At 38.2% G+C, this 24,870-nt stretch overlaps 1 protein-coding gene across 2 annotated transcripts in view; it reads left to right on the top strand.

Moving 5' to 3' along the window:
* The window catches only part of LOC124594841 (sialin-like), a 424,449-nt gene that overhangs the window by 368,114 nt on the left and 31,465 nt on the right, over positions 1-24,870 (top strand). For both annotated transcript variants that reach the window (XM_047133292.1, XM_047133293.1), the window contains 2 exons: positions 5,688-5,911; positions 7,714-7,950. In XM_047133292.1, coding sequence (XP_046989248.1) covers positions 5,688-5,911; positions 7,714-7,950 — 461 coding nt within the window. The remainder of the gene's footprint in view (positions 1-5,687; positions 5,912-7,713; positions 7,951-24,870) is intronic.

The raw sequence follows: 24,870 nt of genomic DNA, 5'->3' as shown, positions 1-24,870 counted from the left end.
AATGAAAAGGCGATCATATAGAAATGAACCGGCAATGGTAAACTCATGCGAGCGGGTGATAAATGAGTGGATGCAATCTGAACCAGTACAGACGTGTCACATGAATTTAAAGTGGAATAAAATTACTGTATCGAACAAAAGTGTTCACTTATTAAAACCTCTTCGTTACTAATGGAATGTTTTGGAAGGAACAGAATTATTGCAAATATTAATTGACTGTAATCATCTATAACAAGGCAATGAAATAGTAGTGGTGGCTTAACAAATTTCAGTACAGAAAAAAAGTCTTCCACACATATTTTGAATAATGTCTGAGCAAAACTTACGATCTCGATGTGTATTGTATACATTTGTCTGAATTGTTTCAAAAAATCGTCAAATTTCCTGTCCACAAGAACAGTTTCATTTTCACACAGGATTTTCTGTGTTTATAAACAACCGAACACAAAGATTCTTTTGCCAGGAACAATCCATCGTCAGTTTTCAAAAAGCTGTTACCTTCAGTTAATTTCAAATAATCTTCATTCAGTTGCATCTGAGAACGACCGTTCCAATAGTTCCTCTTCTTGTTTTGCACAATCCAGTGTTGGGGTTCTCATAATTTGGCACATTTCGACGAAATCTAAACCTCCATGTTTCAGATCTTGAATTCCTATTTAAAAATTTGGAAAACAGTCAATCTTTTTGTCGCAGGTTCTTTTCCCGCAGTTTCGCACTCGTTTTTTAATCGGCACATCTGTTTCGTCAGGTGAGCAAGACTTCAGCTGTTCAGCCATGATCCCACCGTTTACAGTTTTTGGATGGTCTTGGCACTTGCTTCGTTTGGAATGCACACAAAAGCAGTTCCTATATTCATCACATTTTCTGTTCAACTCGTAGCGGTGACCATCTTTGAAAGACACAGCTTTCCTTCCGTTACAGTATTGTAATTATTTCCATTACACTGTATAGAACTCAAGTACCGTACCTTACGAAACTGCACGGCAATGAAGGCTGGAACGAGGGCACCGGCTGACTGTTGGTGACAACACTTCTGCTTTTGAGGAACGACTGGCCACTTGCTCTGGTCGGAAATACCACTGTGCAAAATCGGTTGGTCGAAGTGCAACGGTACCTGTGGTAGCTACAATCAAGTCGGAAACGCCACAGTCGTAAACTCCACGCAGCCAGTAAGATGATTCCTGGCGAAGCGCTGTTGGGAGTAGCTGAGTTTATGGAAATCGAGCGACATCTGCTGGAATGGTTATTTCTAAGACAGATCCAATGTTAGCTAGCAGACAGCACTGTGTTTCAGGAGAATAGTGTACAAATGCTGAAGTGACTTTACATTGCTACAATTCGTCAAGCAAGTTTTTACCAGTCAGGGTACCATTGTACCGCGTACTACTTTTGTTTCAAAAGGATAGTGTTCCACCTGCTGGCATAATTTTGTACTAAAAGTAATAGTTCTAGTACGTCTTTATTTTCTCGTTCGTATTTCGTTGTCTTTCCACTTTCCTGAAAGCTTGTTATTCTTAGTTTGTGTAGGCCGTGAAGACAACTTCTTACAATACCGTTTAATTCTTAAACGATTTCAGTTAGATTTGAAATTGGTTTTCAAGGGATCACAATGACCACTGTGATATAGTATAGCTAGTTGCAGATTAGGGCACATTTTAGGGTAACATTTCCCCACTACGAAGTTACCAGGATTGTAGTACATTGTCTACCATTTGGAACTACAATAATTAGTCAACGTATTATAACATTAGAATTGAGAAAATGGCCCAGGATTGCTTGATTACGTGATCGTGGTGCTTGAACATAGCATTTACATGAGCAAAAATTCGAAAAATCATATTTCAGTAATTAAAGAAATTTGTTAGAGATGATTGTATAACTTCTGACGCCTCTCGTTTCTGTGTTATTCAAAAATTACTGCAGGCTCAGATTGTATAACTTCTGACGCCTCTCGTTTCTGTGTTATTCAAAAATTACTGCAGGCTCAATAATAAATAAACCTCAATGTTAGAGAAGTTAAATAATTCCGATACACTATGCTTAGTGCTTACTATGTTTTTCTTCTACTACAGACCATGATACAGCAGAAAACTTTCAAACCAGGTGCGGTTCCCAGAAATATGGTACAAAAACCCATTATTCACACGAAACATTGCAGATAACATCAGCCGAAATTACTACAGGGCAAGGTGGCCAGAGGGATGATGCAAGAAAATATAGCATTCCAAGACAAAACTTTGTGAACCAACTGAATAAGTTGGAAAGCCCGCGATATTTACTGTAAAATAAAAGTATGCTGCTTTAAAGATAACATGCCTGAGTAGGAATGGGGAAAGGCGTTTTTAGAGAGACATAGTTCTGAATTTTCTCACAAATTTAGAGTCAATACTTCAAGGAAGTGGCTGCTGTAGATTAGAATGTAATCAGTATTTTTTTGAGTAATGCAAAGATGAGATTGAAGACATTCTTGACTCAAAATATTTCTAGTTTTGACAAAACTAGATTTCATGACATGCCAACAAAAGGAAAGCTCTTGTTTCACTGGACAGGCCAGTGTCCTGAGAAAACTGAGAATGCCTCTAAATCAATCTTTAGGGTCATGTTCTGTGGAAATGCAGGAGCAGATTTCCTTCCTCCATGTGTTATTTTTAAAGGTAAACAAAAATTGACTGACTAGATTCAAATTCATATCCAAACACAATTCAATTTGTCTGAGAAAGGATGGATAGAATGGAGCGTGTGGTTGGTTTCAATATCCCTTCCTCCCCTTTGCCTTAAAGAAATAAAGAAAGAAGGGAGGAGAGTTTTGGAGATAATCTCACATCTCATCTCAGTGAAAACTGTGGAACTGTGTTAGGAAACCATCATTAAGTTCATCTGCCTGCCATCAAATGCTGCTTATCTCCTGTCTCTAGATGTGCCGTATTTTTATTCACTGAAGAACTGGAGAGATGTTGTTTCTCAGTAGAGGAAGACTCCAGAAGGAGGAAGAGAGAACTGTCTTCCAAAGGATACATTTAGTAGCCTACTGACGAAGGTGTTGTAGTTAGGTGAATGGGGAGTTCTACAAATTTACTGAAAGGGTTTTAGAAATGTGGAATACATCCTTTTAACTGCGATAGTCATATAGTGACTCCCTGGCAAAAATGAGTCTTCTGTGATGATAAATATGGGAACTGAATTCAAGAAATATTTGGGGACAGTGTCACTCAGATCTCAATGTGAGAGTTGTCTAAAGGTGTCAGATGCCCATCAAACCAGGGAATAGTGTGTTTGCAGATGTTAGGGCAAAAGTCCAAGACACTCGTCAATATAAAAAATCTAACTGACATACAGACAATGTGTCAAAAAAACTAAAATTCATTGCAAACTCATTTCTTTTCACAACACGTAAATCTTTACCACCATTTAAAAATTCTATGAGTTAATAATAACATCTGTGCTCTAGGATGGTGAGTAATTTTATCTTCGGTAAACCTAGTTCCATACTGTGAAAGTTTTTCACTTCTAATTTATTATAAACTTTCATAGCCATGTGTTGAGGAGTCTGGAAGCAGAGTTTTAGTCTGTGAGATGCTAACAGGAAATTATCTTTGTTTCTTGTGCCATACGTGTGTTTAATATGGTTTCCTATAAAAAAAAGATCAGTATGCAAAAAGATAAACAGTTCATAATTGTAAATACATCGAATACAGTAGTTAAAATTTTTAGATGCCTGAATAAAGATTGGCATGAGTCCTTAGGCTTAATATTACATATATTTCTCATAACAATTTTTTTGAAGTGATGATATCCTATTTACACCACTTGCATTCCCTAAAATAGATTATTACATATGATACAATATTTTCAAAATAGCAGTAGTGGACAGCTTTCCTGTTCATGTCACTTGCGTAGAACAATATTGTCATTGTGAATACAATAGTGTTTAGCTACAAATAAAACTTAATGGGATGTTTTATTTAGAGGTAAATCATTCATGTAAAATAAAAACCGCATTAGGCCTAAAATGGAACCATGAGAACAGTTTCCTGTTCCTGATGTTACAACTACCCTTTTCTTTCCATCTGTTAAATGGGATATGAACTACTTCAAAGCATTGCCATTTATTCCATATCTCTCAAATTTATTTAACAGAAGAGAGTGGTGTACACGGTTGAAAGTCATTGTAATGTCACAGAAAATTCCTGTGTTTTTTTGGGGTTTGTGATTTTCTCAAAAAGTTTGTTGGTGGCACATATTGTACTCTCCCCTTTCTGTAAGCTGAACTGATTTAATGTCATGATATCGGATTTTACTATTAAATTTTGGATCTGGATTGTAACAACTTCTTCAAATATGGCACTTTTGACAATAATGGGAGTAGAATCTGTGGTCACTAGTTTCCTACATCTTCCTTTGTACCTTTCTCAAACAGTGGCTTTTCTACTGCATACTTGAGAACATCTGGGAACCCACCTTCTTGAAGTGACTGGTTTATTATTTCAGATAGCAGCGTATTCTAATTACTCTGGTATGTCATCCCATCCAGTCATTTTTTAAATTATTTTTGATGGATATACTACTTTTTCTGTATCTTCAGCTATAATTTATACAAATTTATTTAAAACTTCCTTGTTGTTGTGATTGAAACCGGAGGTTTGGACAGTATCTAGGTTATTGCTTCCATCAAAATCTGATTTTGATACATTTACTAAAAACTCATAGCAATATTCCGATATTTCTGGATGGTTTATAATGGATTTGTCACCCGGCTTAATTTTGGAGACCTGTTGATTGCTGGCTATGACACAAAGTTCAGAATTTATGTCTGACCATACTGCCTCTGATTTATTTGTATGGTTCAGAATGAATTTTTTGTTTGCCATTTCCTTTGCTACCTTTACCACCCTTCTAAATACAGTTTTATACTTTTTTACATAGTTTATAAAATTTAAATTTGTATTATTTTTTGTTCATTATGTAAATGTCCTTTTCTGGCACTTGACACTGTTACACCAGCAGTTATCGATTTCATTCTGCTTGTAATTTCTTTATGGGGAAATATTTCATTATAAATATACAAAAAAACTTTCAAGAACTCTGTCATAATTTTTGGAGCTTGTAGTACACTGATCCACTGCCCGTTTTACTTCTTCAAGCCTATAATAAAACACATATTTTCCTTACTGATGTGTTATGTTTTTCTAATGGCTGATTTGTTTATTTTTGCTAGCTCAAAAAACAGTGCAGATTGATCAAAATTATCTAAATCAGTGCAGAATTTTTTGCATCACCATATGAATGATTTGTCATAATATTATCTATTCAGGTTGCTGTTTGTTTAGTCTCTCTCATGACCTTTGTGAATTTTGGCTTGAAACCAAATGCTTGAATCAGATCAGTAAAGTCTGTTGATTCACTGACAGTACTGTGAATTGAACCTGGGGTCTCCATATGGCACTCAACCAAGCTGACCACTCAGCTATTGAAGACAGACAACTTTCAACATATCTTGCCCGTAACATATTCACATATTTTTCCCTGACAGGAAACTGAATGTGTGCTGAATACTTTCCATTAATGTACTTCTTTTCATTTCTTAATTTTAAGTTGTGATCTATTTAGTGTGCTGAACTGTGAGCATGACCTTACAGCTTATTAATTGGATGAAACAAGCTGACAGGGCACATTGTTTTCCATTGCAGACATGGTTCCAGCACGTGTGGTGCTATACTTCCTGTCATTCTCTGGTTTCCTGGTGAGCTTCATGATGCGCACTGACATCAACATCGCCATTGTGGCCATGGTGCGCATCCCACCACCTACCACCAATGCCAGCAATGCAGATGCCCTCTACTGCTATGATCCAGCTGCCACATCCGAGGTCACTGCCAATGACTCACTCTCTACTGCTGCAGAGTCACCTCCGGTAAGTAGATAACCAGTAGCCTAGCACTCGCAGAAAGCCTTGTGGTTGCTCTGCATTTCCAAGCCAAGTGTCAGTTTGTTAGGTTAATCCATAGTCCACTTGCTCACTGAATGAAACAATGCAAAGGTCATTTTACCGAACATTCTTAATGGAAAGAGTACCCACAATATAGCTCAGATCACTGAAGAAAGGTAGTGTTCCTGTTTCTTGACCCCTGTGAGATCCTGAGTTTGACCCTTGAAAAAAGATTAATTAATCATAAATCCTCCATCAGTAGTTTAAGATCTACTGCAATGTAACAACCATCAGAAGACCTGCAAATCTGACCATTGAACCAGGAATGATAAGGTGCACAGTCTCTGTTTAACCTTTATTCTGCAACATTCTCCAGTCTTGAGAAAGAAATCTTGACAAAAATCGCTGGAAAAATGTGATTCAACAGATGCTGAAAGGTAAAACTAGTTTCCACGGAAACAGCAGAATTTATTCACATCAATAAAACTTTGTTAAGTCTTTTTTCTCAGCCAAAACCATGTTTGCCTAACTGTTAGCTGTGGAAATTAACAGAGGATTGTTGCCAAAAAATTACCCCCCAATTGGACCGAAATATTCATTCTGTCCCCTACTACCCTAACTGCAGTTCTCTGCTTCATGTTGTCTCCTAGCAGGACCTATCAGTACTCTTCAATTGAGTACTAACGCCCAGAAAAGTTTCAAATGACACCACAGGAGACCCAGAAGACCATTGACAGAGTTCTTTGCAGGCCCTGGAAACCTCTACACAGAACCAAACTATACTCATCTCAGGGAAGCCCAACTCTTACTATGGCAATCTCATTCTCCATTAATTTACTTACCCCACATCCTTTGGTTGTGTGATGTGAGACATTGTGGCCAAGCCTTGGATGCTGCATTGTTGCAGCCCTAGACATTCCCTGGGTCCTAAATACATGCAATATTCTCATCGTTTTCCATCTTCTTTTTTTGTTGCTGGTTTTGAGTTGGTCGTAGCTGACTTAAGAGTATTCATTTACTATGGTTACAATATTTACACTTATGTGTGATGTGTTCTTATTGTGTATAATATATAATCACATTTACAACAGCAATATATTAATATATTTTTCTAACATAAGATTTAGCCATATGATTTTAGTGCTAATTTCCATTTGCAGTACATTTCATAGTCTGTCAAAGCACAAAGCATTTTATTTTAGTCTTTATAACACAGCTGTGCTTGAAATGCCATATGTGAGTTTAAAACAACTTAAAGCATCTTGTGTGAGTCTACTAGTATCACTGACATTGAAACCACACTTAGCCACACCAGACGGAATAAGAGGCATGGTTTAGCGTGATTCCGCTTCATGAATGGAAACTTATGGCTGTTTGGCTGTATTTCCTTAATACAGTATTTTATTGATGGTTAAATGCAACAGTTGAATGGATTATTCAAAAACAGTATATTGAACTACTTCTACAGCAATCTACCACATCATGAGCACATATCAGGCACAAATTACTGTAGCAGTAACCCACTCCTGCCTTATGGCATGGATTAAATGTGCTGTAATTTTTAAATCTGATGTGATTTATTTTGATAATAAGCTGATCTCTTGGCTTGTAGACACTTGATATCCTCACCATATACACAAATTATGGCAGGAGTGAAGTTACAGATACTCTTTGACACAGATTCCATTGTTGTTTTTGTTGCCAGTGGCAGTATTGGTGACTCCAGTCTCATCTTGTTATTGTCTCACAAAACATTTAATTAATTGAGAATGATGTAACATTCACAGGATGAAGGTGAGTTTGACTGGGATCTGCGAACACAGTCAGCAATCTTAGGATCATTCTACTGGTGCTACATCCTCTCACAAGTGGTGGGTGGTGTGCTGACACAACACTTTGGCACAAAGACGGTATTTGGAATGTCACAGCTTACAACTGCTGTCTGCTCACTGCTCATACCGGCAGCTGCATCTGTACACTACTCGCTGATAATTGTGCTGAGATCTATACAGGGCATTGCATCGGTAAGTTTAAACATTCCTTTCTCAGTTACCTTTCATCCTTTGTTGTTGTTATGTTTTTGGAAAGGTATCTTTTGATTTGAGTATTCATAATGAGTGTATTTTGCAGGCTGCTGCAGGTGAACTGAGATAATGTCATATTATATATTTCACATTTCATAGAATCACTTCCCTCAAGTGAAAATGTGAACTTTGTTGTACTGTATTTTACAGGTCTACTTGTGTCCACAACATCTCTTCAGCTTTTGCCCTTCAGCTACATTGATATGCGGGTTGATATTGTGGTATCTAACACAGTTATTTTACTTCAGAGGAAGAAAAGATTTGAAATTATCAACCAAAACAGAATCTCATTATTATTATTATTACACTTGTGTAAAGACAAAAAGCTGCATGACATTAGTGGGAAGAGTATTGTGCTAAACTAGAGGTAGCCTGTTAGACTATCTGATTAATTTGTTTAAGAACATTACCACAAGAACACTTTCATTCATTCTTTCTGTTCTTTTATATTTTGTTGATTAAAATTTTATTTGGTCATATATTTCAAAATCAAAATAAAAGTATAATATATGAGGATGTGCTGAAAAGTATTGCCTCTGAATTTTTTTATGTGAAAACCCTCAAAGCTTTTCAAATAAAACAAATGTTATTAATATTCTACATCTTTATTCTTCATGTCTATATATTCAGAGCCCTCTGTTGCTAGAGGGCTCCAAATCGTAGAGTGTAACGTGGCAGTGTGTAACGTAACTATATCAGTGCTTGAGAAACAGGAGGACAATGGCAGATCAAACATGAGAGCTGCAACAATCTGACACATTGGGTTCACTGTCATCCCCAATACAGTCCCAGCTTGGCCCCAACCAATTTTCATCCATTTCCAAAAGTTAAGGAACACCATCGAGGACTTCAGTTTGATAGTGATGAAGCAGTGCAAGCAGAGGTGAGGTTGCGGCTCTGTCAACAAAGTCAGACATTCTACAGTGATGGTATCAACAAACTGATCTTTGGGAGTAATGTATTCATTGCCAGGGCAACTATGTTGAGAAATAAGTATGTACACGTGAGAAATTAAAGCTGTAAAGTGTTAATAACGTCTCTTTTATTTAAAAAGCTTTAAGGGTTTCACACAAAAAGTTTGGAGGCCTTACTTCTCAGCATGCTCTTGAAATACTGTGAGTTCAGTGGGTGTAAGATATATATACATAGTGCAACAGTACCAGTCAGCTATAGATTGAATAAAGCAGTAGGTGGCGTATAACGACAGGTAATCAGATTTGTGCTGTTATAGATTTCTGCCATCCCTGGCCAGAATTAAGTCATCAGTCAACTTGAGTGTTGCTGGTAATTGAGATTTTGAAACAAGAAGAATTAGTAATTTTGTTAGTCCTAATTAATTTTGTTAGTCCTAATTCTCGAGTGTAATAGTCACTCAAACTAGATCAACATAGTTTTTAAAAAAATGTTGAATATTCATTTGGCTTACATTAGTTTGCAATAATTATTCATTTGATCAATCATTCTTCTTGTAATATGTAATATTTCTGGATCTTCCTTCCTTTATCTCTAAATCATATTGTAACTTTTTAATTATTTTATTTTTATTATGCTAAGTTATTTAATTGTCATACATAAATACTCATAATAATCAAGCAGACCTTCAGTTCTTTCTCTTCTATGTCATGTTCTGCTGTCTGATTCTTTACACACAAAGGCTGCGCTTCTGTTTCTCTCTATCATTTACTAATTATGACATTAATTTTGCCTTTTAATCCACTTAATATTAGTCAGTCTTCTCTGAACTCAAAGACATTTCTGATCACATCAAACATGTGGATGATCGTATTGTTACCAAAACAGTTTCAAAAAATATGCATCTGCATATGATTCTTTCAAGAATTGCTAGGATGCTTATGTACTGTGTTTTGTGCATCACAGTGGTGCCGGTTATTACAATAATTATTCTCAGATATTTCATCATTAACTCTCTCAGTTGAAACTGAGGCATTCAGTAGATTGACAATCACATCTCCTATATATTGCTTAGAGTGGTGAGTGGTGATTGAAGTAGTTTTATAGTAGGTAATGTTATTACAAAATCTGTATTAGTTTTACAAGCATGTTTTATGGTTTATTTTCTGTTCCGAACTGTTTTTCTCTGAGGCACTTATGTAAATCACTGTCAGTAATAAATACTGTACTTAATTTGCATGAATAAGCATTTTGATAGATTTCTCAGGCAAATTAATGAGTTTTCTTACAATGAATGGAATCAGCAAGTGCGCACACACACACACACACACACACACACACACACACACACACACACACACACAGAGAGAGAGAGAGAGAGAGAGAGAGAGAGAGAGAGAGAGAGAGAGAGAGAGAGCGCACTACATTTTCCTGGTACTGTGGAGGAGCAGTTGTTTCAGTTGGAGCCAGTGGAATGACATAGAAAGTTAGGGAACAAAACAGTAGGGGGGAAAATCAAGGACTGCGGAAAATGAGCAGCGGTGAAGGGGGTAGAAATATCACATTACAGAAATCTCACTCAAGTACAGTCAAAGGTAATTACATATTGTTCACAGAGATGCAGAGCAGGAGTGGGTGGGCTGTTACAGGGAAGGGAATAGAAGAGACTGCAAACAGAATTGTGCAAACGAGAAACCAAAGAGACAGGGACTTAACTGAAGTGAGGGTTAATACAAGTAGTAACTTGAGGTAGGGGGGGGGGGGGCAGGAAGAGGAAACAACATCAGTACTAGGATGTAGTTAGTTGGATGTTAGGGACTGGTAGTAGTAATTGAGGCTAAAAGGACTGCGAGACACAAAGATGCCATGAAGGGGCAGTTCTCATGTTCCCAGTGGCTTAATTCAAGTAAGGTAGTGAGGGAACAGAGGATCAAGATGTCAAGGGTTGTGAAACAGCCATAGAAGTAAACCACCTTTTGCTGAGCACTGTGTTCTGCTATTTTGTCCTCAAACTTGTGCTGGATCACAGTTTCGCAGTGGCTATTAATATGAGAAGACAGTTAGTTGGTAGTTGTGGTACCCCAGTAACTTATCATAAAGTCATATCTGTATGGCGGTATTCACTTGGTGAATAAGCTTGTAGCATTTTTCTGTAGGTTTAATAAAAACTACAGAGACTTTAGTCATCTATAATATGTTCTCCTTCACTATTTACAACTGTCTGACAATACTGGGCTAACTTTTCGATTCTGCAACTGTAGAAATCATGTGGTTTGAGGCAAACAACTTGTTGAGCCATGTTTGAAGCACATTTTCATCTAGAAAGGAAGTTCCTTGAAGGTTGTTGGAAAAGGTGAAAATCTAAGCCTGCAAAATCAGGTGAATTATGTGGGTACAGAATTTCCCAACCCAACCCTGTATAGTGTCTTTTGTCAATCTAGCAGAATGCAGGCAGGCATTATCCTGGAGTAGTGCTTGGCAGAGGTATGTAACATTGAGTGTAATTTTGTCTTCACCGTTCCTCTGAGAGCATTATGTGAGGGGATGTAGTGTATTTGTATATCTTCACTTAACCCTCTGTGAACAGAATTATTAAGCAGTAAAGACAAAAAATTACAAATGCTATATTTGTGTTGCTTAAGGATTACAATAAATCTTTTTTGATAAAAGTATTTCATAAGTATCCTTTTGCAGGATAGTTGGCATATATCTAAAAGCATCTGTCAATTCAGGTTTTCCCCCATTTCTGTGGTGCTCTACTGCGATTTGAAAGACACTGAGACCATTCATGGTACCACTCCTTGTATATGCTCAATAAACCCTGTTAGTCCTATTTGGTACGGGTCTCATATATTTTAGCATTATTCTAAGATTGGACACACAGATGTCTTGTAAGCAGTCTCCTCTGTAAACTGATTGGTTCATTGACAAGATCTGTGAAAACGCAAAGTCTGCCATGTGCTTTACCCTGACTGAGTCTATGTGATCATTCCATTTTATACCCACACAGCCACATTTGAATACACTGTTGTTAATGTAAATGTTGGTGTGGCTTTGAGTCAAATACCTGTCAGATGTCAAAAAATACTGCATCCACCTGACTGAGTGATCCATGACTTCTTAGGATGGAACATGAGAAAAGTGTCATTTGGGTTCTTCATGACTAGCATTTTGGAAATCCATGCTATCTCACATGGAAGAAGTTATTCTGTTCAAGCTACATCATTAAGTTTCAACTCAGAATATGTTTTAATATTTTACAACTGCTGGACATCAGTGAAATAAGGTAGTAGTTTTGTTGATCTCTTCTGTTATCCTTTTTGAAATCTGTTTTAACTTGTGCTTCCTTCTAACCATTGGGCACACATTTTTGTTCAAGAGTTTAATTGTGTATTATGATTAAAACAGAAGCTACCTCCATTACCAATTCAGTATAGAATCTGACAGGAATTTCATCAGGGCCTGGAGCTTTGTTAAATTTTACTGAGTTCAACTCTTCTCAATCAACTGGCACTAGTATCTGTAGCACTCATCTTTGCAGTTGTATAAGAACTGAACAGGGCAATACTTCTGTTCTTTTCCTATCCATGAGCATCTGGACACTAACTTTAGTGTTACTGACGGCCTTTACATATAACAAGAATTTCTTTGGTTCTTGTTAGAAATTTTAGATAGGGTTCTGCTAAAGATGACCATTACAGGCTTTGTGCATTGGCAAACATATTTCTTTAGAATCTTTCCATCTACAGCCCTACAGTTTGTTTACAAACATTATGCAGTAGTCATTGTTTCTTTAGAAATGATTGTACACCATGGGAGGTCTGTTCCAAAATTAACTGTTGTGTACTCCATATGCCTAAAGGATAGCTGTGACAATGGGCAGTGCCATTACCACCTTAGCACAAGATGCAAGAGGCTACTGTCAGCACGGCTTCAAAGCCACAATTGCCAGCAACAGCAAGGCATTGCCATAGAAATGTAAACAAAATGCTCATGGTAGGCATACAAAGTAACAACACCAAACACAATGAAACAGTCACAGGTGTTCTCTCACCACATAGATTACAAATATCATGCCTAGTCAACTACACAGTTATTAGATACCAAGATTAAATTAGTAAAGAAACCATCCTGCTACTTGTCTTGTTTTAGGGAAACCACAGAAAGAACCATTATTTATATACATTTGATGACACTGCCACACACTTTGCTTATTCTCTACAAACCATGGCGATCAAATCTGACTCTACCTGAGAAGTGGCATTGCAAATAGCTTCTCTCAAAAATAAACTGTTCAACTGTATACAGTGCAGTCATCAGGTCCCATGATAAGACAGTAACAAATCCAAAATTAAAGACTGCATGTGTTAATTGTTTATTTACTCAAAATAGAATCCATTTTGAGCATAACATTGCTTTGACTTTTCAATCCCTTCATGGTGTCAGAGTAATTTTCTCTGGTAATTTGGTTAAGTATGTTGTCAGCCTTCTGGATCTCCACAATAAAACTATTCAGTTTTAATGAACATTTCATTTAAATTTTCAGTTTTGGGAAGAGGAAATTTTTAATTGATGTATATATTTTCTGGAAGGCTGGTGTCTGTCCTAAGCTGCACTTGCTGTTGAACAGTTCATAGCCAGAAAAGAATAATTTGTCAGTCAGTTGGTAATCAGTTTATTGGTAGTATCAAGATGGTTGGTGGTGTTAAGTACTGTGATACCTACTGCCAGCCGCTTACATTGTATCAGAAAATTACCTAAAAACGTCACTCTTTCAAAGTGTTAGGCCCTCTGAAGGCAAGCGCCTTTAGTTACTGGCCAGCATTAACAGTCATCGATCAGTATCCACAAGGAACCATAATGAGGCAATGTTGCCATCCTTAAAGTGAATGCTGGTCAGCTATGCACTAGTATTGAGCCCATGTTACCACAGGTTGTTAGCCAACCCCATATAACTGATAGCTGTACAAGAGCACTCATGATTGTTAAATTTCAGTCCTGTCATTTAATGAATCGCACCTATTAGCTATAGAGTACATTTCTGTTGTCAGCATGCATCTGTTATCCACACGCATGAAATTAGTAGTTCACAACCAAATTTTGGTGTAAATTTCAAGCAGCCTTTTCATGATCTTTGTCGTGGCTCAGAAAGTATCGCACATACTAACAAATTCTGCAGTGTATGTGACCCAACTACACAAAAAACAACCTTAACTTACATGTCACAACAGTGTAAACAGTTATACGAGGTCTGTAAAAAAATTTCCAGAACTTTGTCCACATAATTTTTCTACTCTTATCTTTCACTTATTGTGCATGGTTTCCTTCAAAATACTCTCCTACTCAATTGATACACCACTCCCAACACAGTTTCCACTTCCAGAAGCTGTAAACCTCTTGCTGGATTGTGCAAAGTGCCTTCTGTGAATTTTTTATCTCATTGATCATTGCATATCTTTATCCTTTCAATGGAGTTTTCAACTTTGGAAATAAAAAAAAGCCCACAGGGGCCTGGTGTGGAGAGTACAGAGAATGAGGCAGCACAGTGATTTCATTTTCTGTGTGATAGTCATGCACGAACAGGAATGGATGTGTGGGGGCATTATCATGATTCAAGACCCATGAGTTTCCACATTTCAGGTTGCTTCTTTCTCACATTTTCTCGCAGGCATCCCAACACTTCCTGATAGTACCACCAATTAAATGTATGTCGCTGCACAAATTCATGATGAACTAATCCTTCAAAGTCAGAGAAAACTATCAGCATGGCTTTTTGGTCTTGGAGAACCTTTCCCAACCCATTGTAAAGATTGAACCTTGGTGTCAACATCATTACTATAGACCTATGCCTCATCACCAATAATTATAATTCTCATAAGGAACATCTTGTTCTCATTTGCGCGATCCAAAAGCTCTTCACAGATTGAGGTGATCTTTCTGGTCTTGACTCATGAGCTGTGGGATGAACTTGGTGGCAACATGATACGTTCTGAGATGCTGTATCAGGATATCATGACATGGTCCAACTGAAATGTTACATTCTTCTGCAATCTCTTGGACAGTCAGTCTTTGATTGGCATGCACAATTTCGTTGATGTTCCTCACATGATCATCGTTCGTAGATGTTGAAGGGCATCCTGAGCAACGGTCATCTTCAACTTCCATCCTGCCGTTTTTGAACAGTGTGAACCATTCATAACTCATCACCATAGGCTTCATGCATCATTTGGTATGTCTCTGTAAAGGTTTTCTTGAGTTTCACGCAAAATTTAATGGAGATGTTTTGGTCCTCTAACTCTGGTGTCTTGAAGTTCCCAAACTGTGCAACACAACATTCTACTCAATACAGCATTGAACAATAACTAACAGATATAAAACAATGAAACTCACGGCAGTTGGACATTGAACACAGGTGTTTGCAGGGATGCCAACTGCATTTCACTCCAACACACAGTTTGTGTGAAATTACGAATGTTCTGGAATGATTTGAACAGACCTCATATGGTCTGCTTTTGCTTCTAAGTAGTAAACCAAAGACATCATACCAAACAAATAAATAAAAATTAAACTGTGTAATCAGTATAGAGGTGACAAATCTGGAGAATAAGGTAGAGAGTGCATTACTGAGATCAGCATTTCAGCAAGGAACTGGTGGTTTATTGCTACTAAATGAACTGAGGTGATATTGTACACCAGGTGAAAATGTCTGGGTGAAGTAGTGAGTATTTTAACACATCCTGGTAGGATCCATTATTAGAATTTTCTAATTTGTGAATGATCACACTGTTACAAGAAAACATGATAAGTTTCATTTTCACTCTTGGTTTTTCAAAAAAACATTTTTATTTAGTCATGGGCTTGTTTCACTGACCAATTTCAAACTGTGGTATTTTGTTCAAGAAATGCACGAAACACTGCTTGCTGTCACATAATGATCTTGTCTGAAGGTTGTTGTTAAAGTCAAGAATATGCAACACTCTCTCTCTCTCTCTCTCTCTCTCTCTCTCTCTCTCTCTCACACACACACACACACACACACACACACACACAAACACATACTAACCATCAGATTATATTGTCGTGTCAAAACCACAGTAAAGTCCAAATATGCAGGCAGGATCATCAGTGAAGTAACACACTTAGAATTGAAAGCTGGTTTGTTACTGGCACCAGTGTACAGCCAGAACAGAACTGATCTCCTGAAAGGAGAGCACAACTATTTGTGCAAATGTTTAATATTCCAGAATGCTAGTATTTATACATGACATGGAATATTCCAGAATATGTGAACATTATAAACATAAGATAATTCAGAAACCTCCCAGAAACAGTAAATATTAAATAAAAATTTCTAGTGGTCAGGATTGAACTGGCAACCCAAAGCGTGCCAGCCAGTGATCTAAAGCCTGCACTACAATGCGTGTGCCACACCTCAAGGCATGTCACAAATTCTCACTGGAGCTGATTACAGCATCCTGGATCTACATCTTGTCAGTGGCCCTCTGTATGGCAGCACAGGGAAATCCTCATGTTCTGGTCATGTTGTCACATTCTCTTCACTATGATGGGCATCATAGATTGCAGCTTCCATCTAAGCTTCGTGTTTGTTGAGTGGATTTTCAGTTTCCTTGAACCCCCATCATTAACTTGCACCTCTGGACTGTAGAAGGGCTTCATTGGGGAGACATAAATGATCTCTCTTTTTGATGAAGGATGATAATCCTTGACTTTTTGTATGATGTCTGACAAATGCCAAAGCATGTAATATGGCTCAACAAAAGAACTTAAGTAAATTTTCTGACAGTCCCATTTTCTGCAAAGGCATAAAAATCCATACCAGGTCTCATGACCTGTATCTCACTGGTCAGTGCTTGACGTTACAGTGCTCTCACTTTTCCTGGTGTCCAGGGCCCATAAGGGAGCTAGCTTCCTTGCTTTCTTGGTCCTGGTGAAGAAGTGTTTCATGTAGTCATAATGAGTATAATCCAGATGAAAAGGGAACAGTTTATCCATTGTCATTCTGGCGTCACATCTGTGAAGCAGAAAGAATCGTATAAAGCCTGTAATGTCTTGCTTTGCTGTATTGGATATGAATGTTAAAATGGGCGGTATTGTATCCCAACCTCTCTGTTCGATGTCAACGCAAGCCAAGAGCATATCTGCAAATCTCCTATTAAAGCATTCTGTGAGGCTATTCGTCTGTGGATGGTAGTCAGTTGTCATCCTATAAATGATGTCACATTGTTAAATTATCTCAAGTTAGTCAACTTGGGGATGATCCCAAAGAGGTTGATTCCAATTTAGTGGAATGGTGCCATTGCTGGTGGAATTCATATCGGATGCCATGAATGTGATTGTAGCAAATGCTTTCATCATAGGCATTCCTTGTAGTAGCTCATACAGCGTATAACACATTGACAGAGAAATGGCCAATGTTACCTGCATCTGACTCAGTCTAGAGTCTTCATGAATCCCAAGTGACTAGATGTTGGAGCATCGTGGAAATACTTCAGGATTTCTGGCAGCAGATGAATTGGGATATGAGCAACCATTTCAGCTCCAGTAGATCATAGTTCCCCTTATAAAATGTTCTCTTTATAAACTGGAATTCTTTGGAGTTCTTCTTTGGTTGGTTCTTCATTCTGCCAGGCTTCTCTTGTTTTCAGCATTGCAGGATCTTCCCTCTGCTCAGCAGCAGTGTCACATAATGTAGTCATGACAAAGATTTCATTCACACTGATGTGTTCTGCCGAAAGTTTTCTTGAAGGATAGTCGGGGTCCTTCTGTTTGAGTCATTTTTTTTATTCCATTGTGACATTGCACTCCTGAAGCTTCAGCACCCATCTTGCCAGTTGGCCTGAGGGATCTTTCCGGCTGGTCAGCCAGCAAAGAGAATGGTTATCTATCACAGTGAGGAAAATAAATATGACCGTAACTTGTTGATACCCCGAACAACTGCATGGCACTCTTTCTCTATTGTAGGCTAGCTCTTCCCAGAGTTGGAAAGTACGTGGGAAGCATAAGGTATCACCTTTTCAGCACCTTTCTAAATTTGCACTAGAACTGCACCTATTCCAAAATTACTAGCATCAATGTGATGTTCTGTCTCAGCATTCTCATCATATAGTACTAGAATTGTATAAGATGTTTGTGCATCCTTAAGGGGAAAGAAATATCTTTCTTACAACTCAGTATAGCAAAATTTGGCATCTCCTTGCCATACTTCTTGCAAGGGATGTTGTTTGGTACAAAAGTCCTTTGCCAATATCTGGTAGTATGAGCATATTTCAAGGAAACCTCTCAAATCGTCAGTGTGCTGAAGAGTCACAAAAACTGTGACTGCTCTTATTTTCTCGGGATCTGGATGAACTTCATTGTCATTCACTAGGTGGGCCAAGATTTTTTCTCCTTAGGCAGCAAATAGTCACTTTTTCAGATTCAGCAGAGGTCTGCAGGCTGAATCCACTCAAACACAGTTGTCAGTCGGCAAAGGTGTTCTTCAAATGTCTTCAAGAACAGAAAACAATCTCGTCAACCAGATAACAAAGACACACCCCATCCAGTGAAGGAATGGGTGGGCAGCTGGCAGCTCGCAGGCTGGACCTGGTCTGCAGTTGATTCCAGTCCAACCCACAAAAGAAATTCAGAAATAATTAAAGAATGTTCATGATGCATAAATAAACGTAAACACCTGAAAATATGTTGAAAATAAAATGAATGTATTCCCAAAAACGAGTGTTTTGAGACTTAATTCATTGGCGTGCATGTTGGGTTATCCTGTAAACATTGTCACATTAGAGGCAGCCCACAACTTAAGTAAGTATGCATAACTTCATTCTAATAGAGTCCATCAGGAGTTACGAAAACAGTCTTTTCCCAGTCAGCCTTGTGAACCTCGATTTAGCAGCAGCCTGTCAGCATGTCCATAGTTGAAAAATACTTTGCTCCTTTCAAGCAGTCTAGGATGCCATCAGTGTGCAGCTATAGGTAGCTACTTTTCTTCATGATTTTGTTCAGTTATTTGTATTCCACTCAGAAATGCCATGTGCCATCCTTCTTCGCAAGAGCCACCAGAGAGAGCCAAGGATTCTCTGAACATTCAGTGTTGTCATCTTTCATCATCTTCGCCACTTCCTCTTGCATTTTCCATCATTCAGCTTGCGCCAAACTATAGATGTCCTGGCTAATTGATGGGTGTCCCCAGTGTTGATACATGTTTTATCATGGACTGGTTGTTCTGCCTTTACTGCCCTCCAGATTTGGAAGCATCCAAAAACTGACACAGAATGGCTGTTACTTGCTGATGATATTCTCCTGTTGTCTGTAGTGGTAGCAGAACACAATTATTCTTCAGTGACACCAAGCTACCCTTTCTGGGATGGTTCAGTTGTCCCTATGCATGTATGCATGTACCTTTAGAGATGGGCTGTGCCTGCTCATGACAGTTAGTGATACAGTGTTCTCCTTACCATTCACAATGTTTATGATCATCACTAGGATGTAGATTTCTTTTGAGAACCTATTGTGAGTACCTTTTTGCAATCATCAAAAGCTTCACAGTTTAACTGTGTAACTTGACTGACAACTAGAACTCATCTCGTAGACATTGTTGGGATAACATCATCTTCAATGGTAAACAACTGCAATATTTATTAAGTGTACTTGCTGGAATAGCTTCATTAGTCTGGAGTTCTTATCTTCCACAGTCTATGACTGCTTGTGATGCCTGCGAGAAGTTCAATCCAAAAATATCACGACTGAATTCTGTTCAAACGAAAAATTTGAATGGCTGTGTTCTCTCATTCACAGTTATTCTTACAATACATGTTCCTATTGGCGGGAAATGTTTCCCATTTGTGATCATCTGCACAATCACTTTCATAACACAGAACATAGTCTCTGCCTGGACTGGTTGGCTGTCAGTGATGATGTCAATGAGATTTCTTGGCATCTTGGTAAATGTTGTCCATGGAGAATTTTCATTTGTGGCAGCCTCACCTCCATTGATGGTCACATTGCTTAGTTTTACTGAACCTGGCAGCTAGGTGAGTGGCTGGTACCTCTTTACAGTGACGGAGAACAGCTACAGTGTGTTGGGGAATGACTCTTCTAGTATAAGGGTATGTCGTGATATTTGCTGTCATGCAATGTAATGGTTCTTGAACACTCGTTTTCTTTCTCTGTAATACTGTACACTGTGTTCAGTGCATTTACATGTCCTATGAATGTCTTATTTTGTGGGGCATTTTACTTAGTGGAGGAGTTGGTTGTACCTGTGTTGGTTGGATGCTGGATTGTTGTTTGACAGTGGCACCATAAGTCCAGGTTGGCAGAGTTCACTCATCATGGTATGTTTGGATGGCACTGGAGATTAGTGCTAAATACCAATACTCCTTCAGTATTGTCTATTACTTCCTGATGTATGGGTCACCATTCAGGGCCGCTTGCTCTTGTTTACTCCATCTGACAGTTCTGGCTGACATAAAATGCTGTCTCTTCTCTTACAGTGTGGTGTAGAAGAGTGGTGAGGCCATGGTGGTCTTCCACCAACTGCCACAGGAGCCACATTTGAGAGTCGATCATACCTCTTTTGTCAGATTTTTTTCTGTTGCATTTCCTCAATGTACTGGCATAACTTGATAAATTCTGTAGTTGTAACATTGTTTACCAGGAGAGCTTGGTACCTTTATTCTGTGACAACTTTCATCAAATGTGTGATTTTGTCAGCTTCTGTCATATTCAGATTCACAATATTGAGAAGGACCTAAACATTCTGTATGTCTGACTGTGTCATTTCACCATGACTGTGGGCTCTGTTCTTCAGTTGTTGTTCTGCTAAATGAACTTGCTGTTGATTGTCACTATATGTTTTCTTCAGTTCAACCTGGCATTTGTCCCAGCTGTTGAGCTTCTGTTCATTGTTCTTGTACCATTGCTGAACTGTGTCATCCAAGTAAAAGCATAATTTTGCCAAACACATCATATCGTCCCATCTGTTGTGTTTGGCATCTCAGTCGAATCCTTTCAACTATTTCATTGGGTTCTGATAAGCGTCTCTAGAGTGCACAAATAGATGCCTGATGTGCAGCTGTTTTCCTGCTATTTTGCAATCCATGTGCCTCTAGAATACACAGATCTAAGGAACTGTGTACTGTTGTATTCCAGTTCCTGTCTGTGTAGGTGATAGCTTTTATGTTGCCTAATTGGAACATCAGTGAGGTAGATGTTTTGAAGTATCCATGTCTTCACCAAACAATGTCACGTGAAAACCATAATCAAGTCCAAATCCCAAGGCAGGGTTGTCACTGAAGTACAACAGTCAGAACCGAAAGCATGTACAGCCAGAACACAGAATGTAGACAGCGTATGCAGCCATCTATATAAACATCGAACATTGCAGAATGCTGCTGCATATTTATAAAAAACATAAGCTATTTTAAGAACCATCCAGAAATGATAAATACTAAATAACAAATGATTGCTGGTGGTTGGGTTTGAAATTGTGATGCGCAGCACGCCAGTCAGTGAAGCTAACCCCTACACTACACAGCTGGTGGCAGTATCAGTCATCAGTATATTTCAACAACAGTGACAAGGAAAGAAGCAGTTTCCATCATATACCATGTTGATGGCTGTTCTCCTACTGCACCACAGTTGCCAAAATATGGTGAAAGAAGGGTTTGATTCAACATATTTTCTGATTTTTGCAATTATTGTTGAAGCAGTATTAACAGACCAGACTCTCACATAAAGACATTTGCTAGTAACACACGAGATAATGCATTTTGGATAATGGTTTTCACCCCTGTAGCCTTCCATGTGCATTTATCCATCACTGTAGTGATGTAATATTAAAGATAATTTCATGATAAAAAGAAACTCTTAGACAACATGCCTGTCCTGTATTTATAATCCCTGTAGCTTGAGCTATATTAATATGTTGCCAATGAATTTTTGTACAAAGAAAAAATTGCATGAAATATACAAGGAAAATCGTTGCACAATCATGGCAAACTATAGCATACTTCTACTAGGGCTGAATTTTTTAAAATCAAAATTTGAGGTAAAGTTTAATGTTCTTTTGTGTCAAACCGGATAATGTGATCCGATACTGACATCACATGGTCTTTTTTAGTCCCATGTTAATGCTTAATATTATTCAAAAGCCCGTTGTGGAGGCACACATTTTAACATGTAATATAGTTGCAAAACAAGAAATGAAAGAGAGAAATCGCTTATCCAAGATGGACCTCTGATAACAATTGAAACAGAGACATACTGTAATTAGTGGATATGGCTTGGCTAAAACAGAGGCTAAATTATATGACACAGAATGCTCAGTAATGTAATTACACTGCTGGCCAGTAAAATTACAGTACACTGAAGGCAGTCTGCAACAAACATCAGATTATCATGAAGTTGCTTGCTTGGACATGTGATTATCATGTACAGCCACATAACTTGGTAACAGTATCATTGTGAACATTCTGTATAGTACAGTGAAAGATTATACAGTGGGTTTCTCATTTAGAAATCATTTTTGAATGTTGGTTGTTTGTTATGTTATTCCTCTTAGAAGAAGGAGAAACATCTACCACCAGGTGTTGAAATACAACAATGGCAGGACTGTGATTCATCGTAACTGCAGTTTGTTGTTCCACAATGTTGCTGCTAAAAATGGTCGGGATTCCATGACTGCTGTGCAGATATCGAATAATGGTGAGGAGGACCATATTCAGTGTCGTCCAGAATCTGAATGCCCTCATGCAGTTAGTGCTCAAGAAGTCAGTGATAAAAGATGAGGCAATTAAATAATGAGACTGGTTCTGTAAAACATTTTATGGATCAACAATTACATTACAAAGCTCATTATCTTCCATTTACTCTCCTTGCAATCCTTACAATGCTCCATACAAATTTTCCATTTTTCAAAGCATTGCTGAAAGTGCTTCTGTCAGCTTGTTGAGAACCTCTGTCACTTTTGCTTTCACCATTTCCACACTGTCAAACCTTGTCCCCTTATGTGCCGATTTCACATTAGGAAATAAACAAAAGTCACAGAGGGCCATATGGAGCAAATACAGTGGGTGGTCCAACATAGTGATGCCGTATTTGGAAACATCGCCTTTACAGACAAGGTGAAATGGGCTGCACATTGTCTTGGTGAATTATCCAGGACTTGCTGTTCCACAAATTGGGTCTCTGTTTCTCACTCTTCCCCAAAGGGCAGTCACAACCTTGGCTTAATAATGTTGATTGACCTTTTCACCTTTGGGAACTCACTGAATATTGATATTTTCATAGTTGCACACACAGAGACAGTAAGAGAGAGAGAGAGAGAGAGAGAGAGAGAAGAAAGCATCATAACTTTGAAATTTGATTTGCTCTTTTTTTTGCCATGGTGAAGTTGGAGTCTCCCAATGCATTGAATGCCACTTTGTATCAGGATTGTAAGCATAAAAAAAGAAGATTCATCACTAGTAATTACTTGACTAAAAATTCTGGATCATTATCAATGTTGTTTAAAAAAGGCAGACAACATATTCGTTCTTGATTTCTTTTGTTCTGGAGTGAGAAGTTTTGGCACCATTTTTGTGCAAGCTTTGTGGATACTGAATGATTCATGCAAAATCTGACTAAACTTTCTGTCAATTCTTGAGATTGCAGCAAGAGCCCAATCACTGAGACAGTGATTTTCACAGATCAGCTTACCAATTTTTTCAATGTTACTAGCCATTTTTTATGTTGAGCATCGTCCAGGGTGAGGATCATCTTCAGTTGTTTCACATCCCTCCTCAATCTCTTTGAACCATTCAAAAAATATTCTCTTCTGTTCCACTTCCTTTAATGTGGTATGAACTCCTGCAGCAGATTTCCCCAGTTCCATGAAAAACTTGAGGTTAATTCATTGCTCTGTTCAAACACTTTGTTTTTTTCTGCCAAGATGCTAGCACAAAGATTTTAACGGATGATTGCTACAATACGACTGAGCAGTATGTAACCATGTCCATGAGCTCAGTATGGGGGAGGCACCAACTGACACAACATGTTCTAACTTGTTGTGGTGTGCTGGCTTTTATGCTTGTAGCAGCACCATTCCAGTTATTTAATTGCCACACTTCATATTGTTTGCTTGGATGCCACATCTTGTATCTTGAGTCAGCAAATTGACTTTTTATGCTACAAACAAGTATTTATATAAACTATTTGATGACATATGGAGTACTGTGTACTGATTATGATGCTTTGGTTTGTGGGGCACCCAACAGCATGGTTGTCAGCACTTATACAAATTCCCAATCTTTTCACCGTCCAGTCTCACCATTTTCCCGAATGATGAGGACAGCACCAAATCCCGGTCCCAGGGTGTAGAAAATCCCTGACCTGGCCGGGAATTGAACCTAGGACTCTGTGATCCAGAGACAACAACACTAACCACTAGACCATAAGCAGCAGACTACTGTGTACTGTCAGCACAGAGACCATTGTTGTGGCTCCTCTTGGCACAACACCAGAGAAAAGAATTAAATGGTGTGCCCAACAACAACACTGAGCATGATGTTCTTACCCAAGTATGGAAGCTTCAAGGAGGACATGATTACATTTTTCATTTTCATATGGGTCCAACACTTGGTGTGATGGTATGGACAGCCACTAGGTACACAACAAAATCACTCTGATTTTTCATAGCTAGTAATTTCAGCTGTATTAAGGTCAATGGCTGTGCTGTATCTTTGCGGTCTCCATTATGTTACCTTTCAACAGGATAACACAAAATTGTATATTACTCATACTGTCTGGATCTGTCTTTGAACAGACTGTTTAGTCTGGCCAGCAAGTTCTCCAGATCTCTCACCCATTCAAAGCCTACGATCATGTGTTTCCATTAGACTGGCACACCACCACTATGAGCCACTATGATAGATGAAGTCTAGCATAGAGCTGAAA

The sequence above is a fragment of the Schistocerca americana genome, chromosome 2, assembly GCF_021461395.2.
Source record: "Schistocerca americana isolate TAMUIC-IGC-003095 chromosome 2, iqSchAmer2.1, whole genome shotgun sequence".
NCBI classification, from domain to species: domain Eukaryota; kingdom Metazoa; phylum Arthropoda; class Insecta; order Orthoptera; family Acrididae; genus Schistocerca; species Schistocerca americana.
Note: the sequence above shows the minus strand (reverse complement) of the source record. Positions and strands in the feature narration are given on the sequence as shown.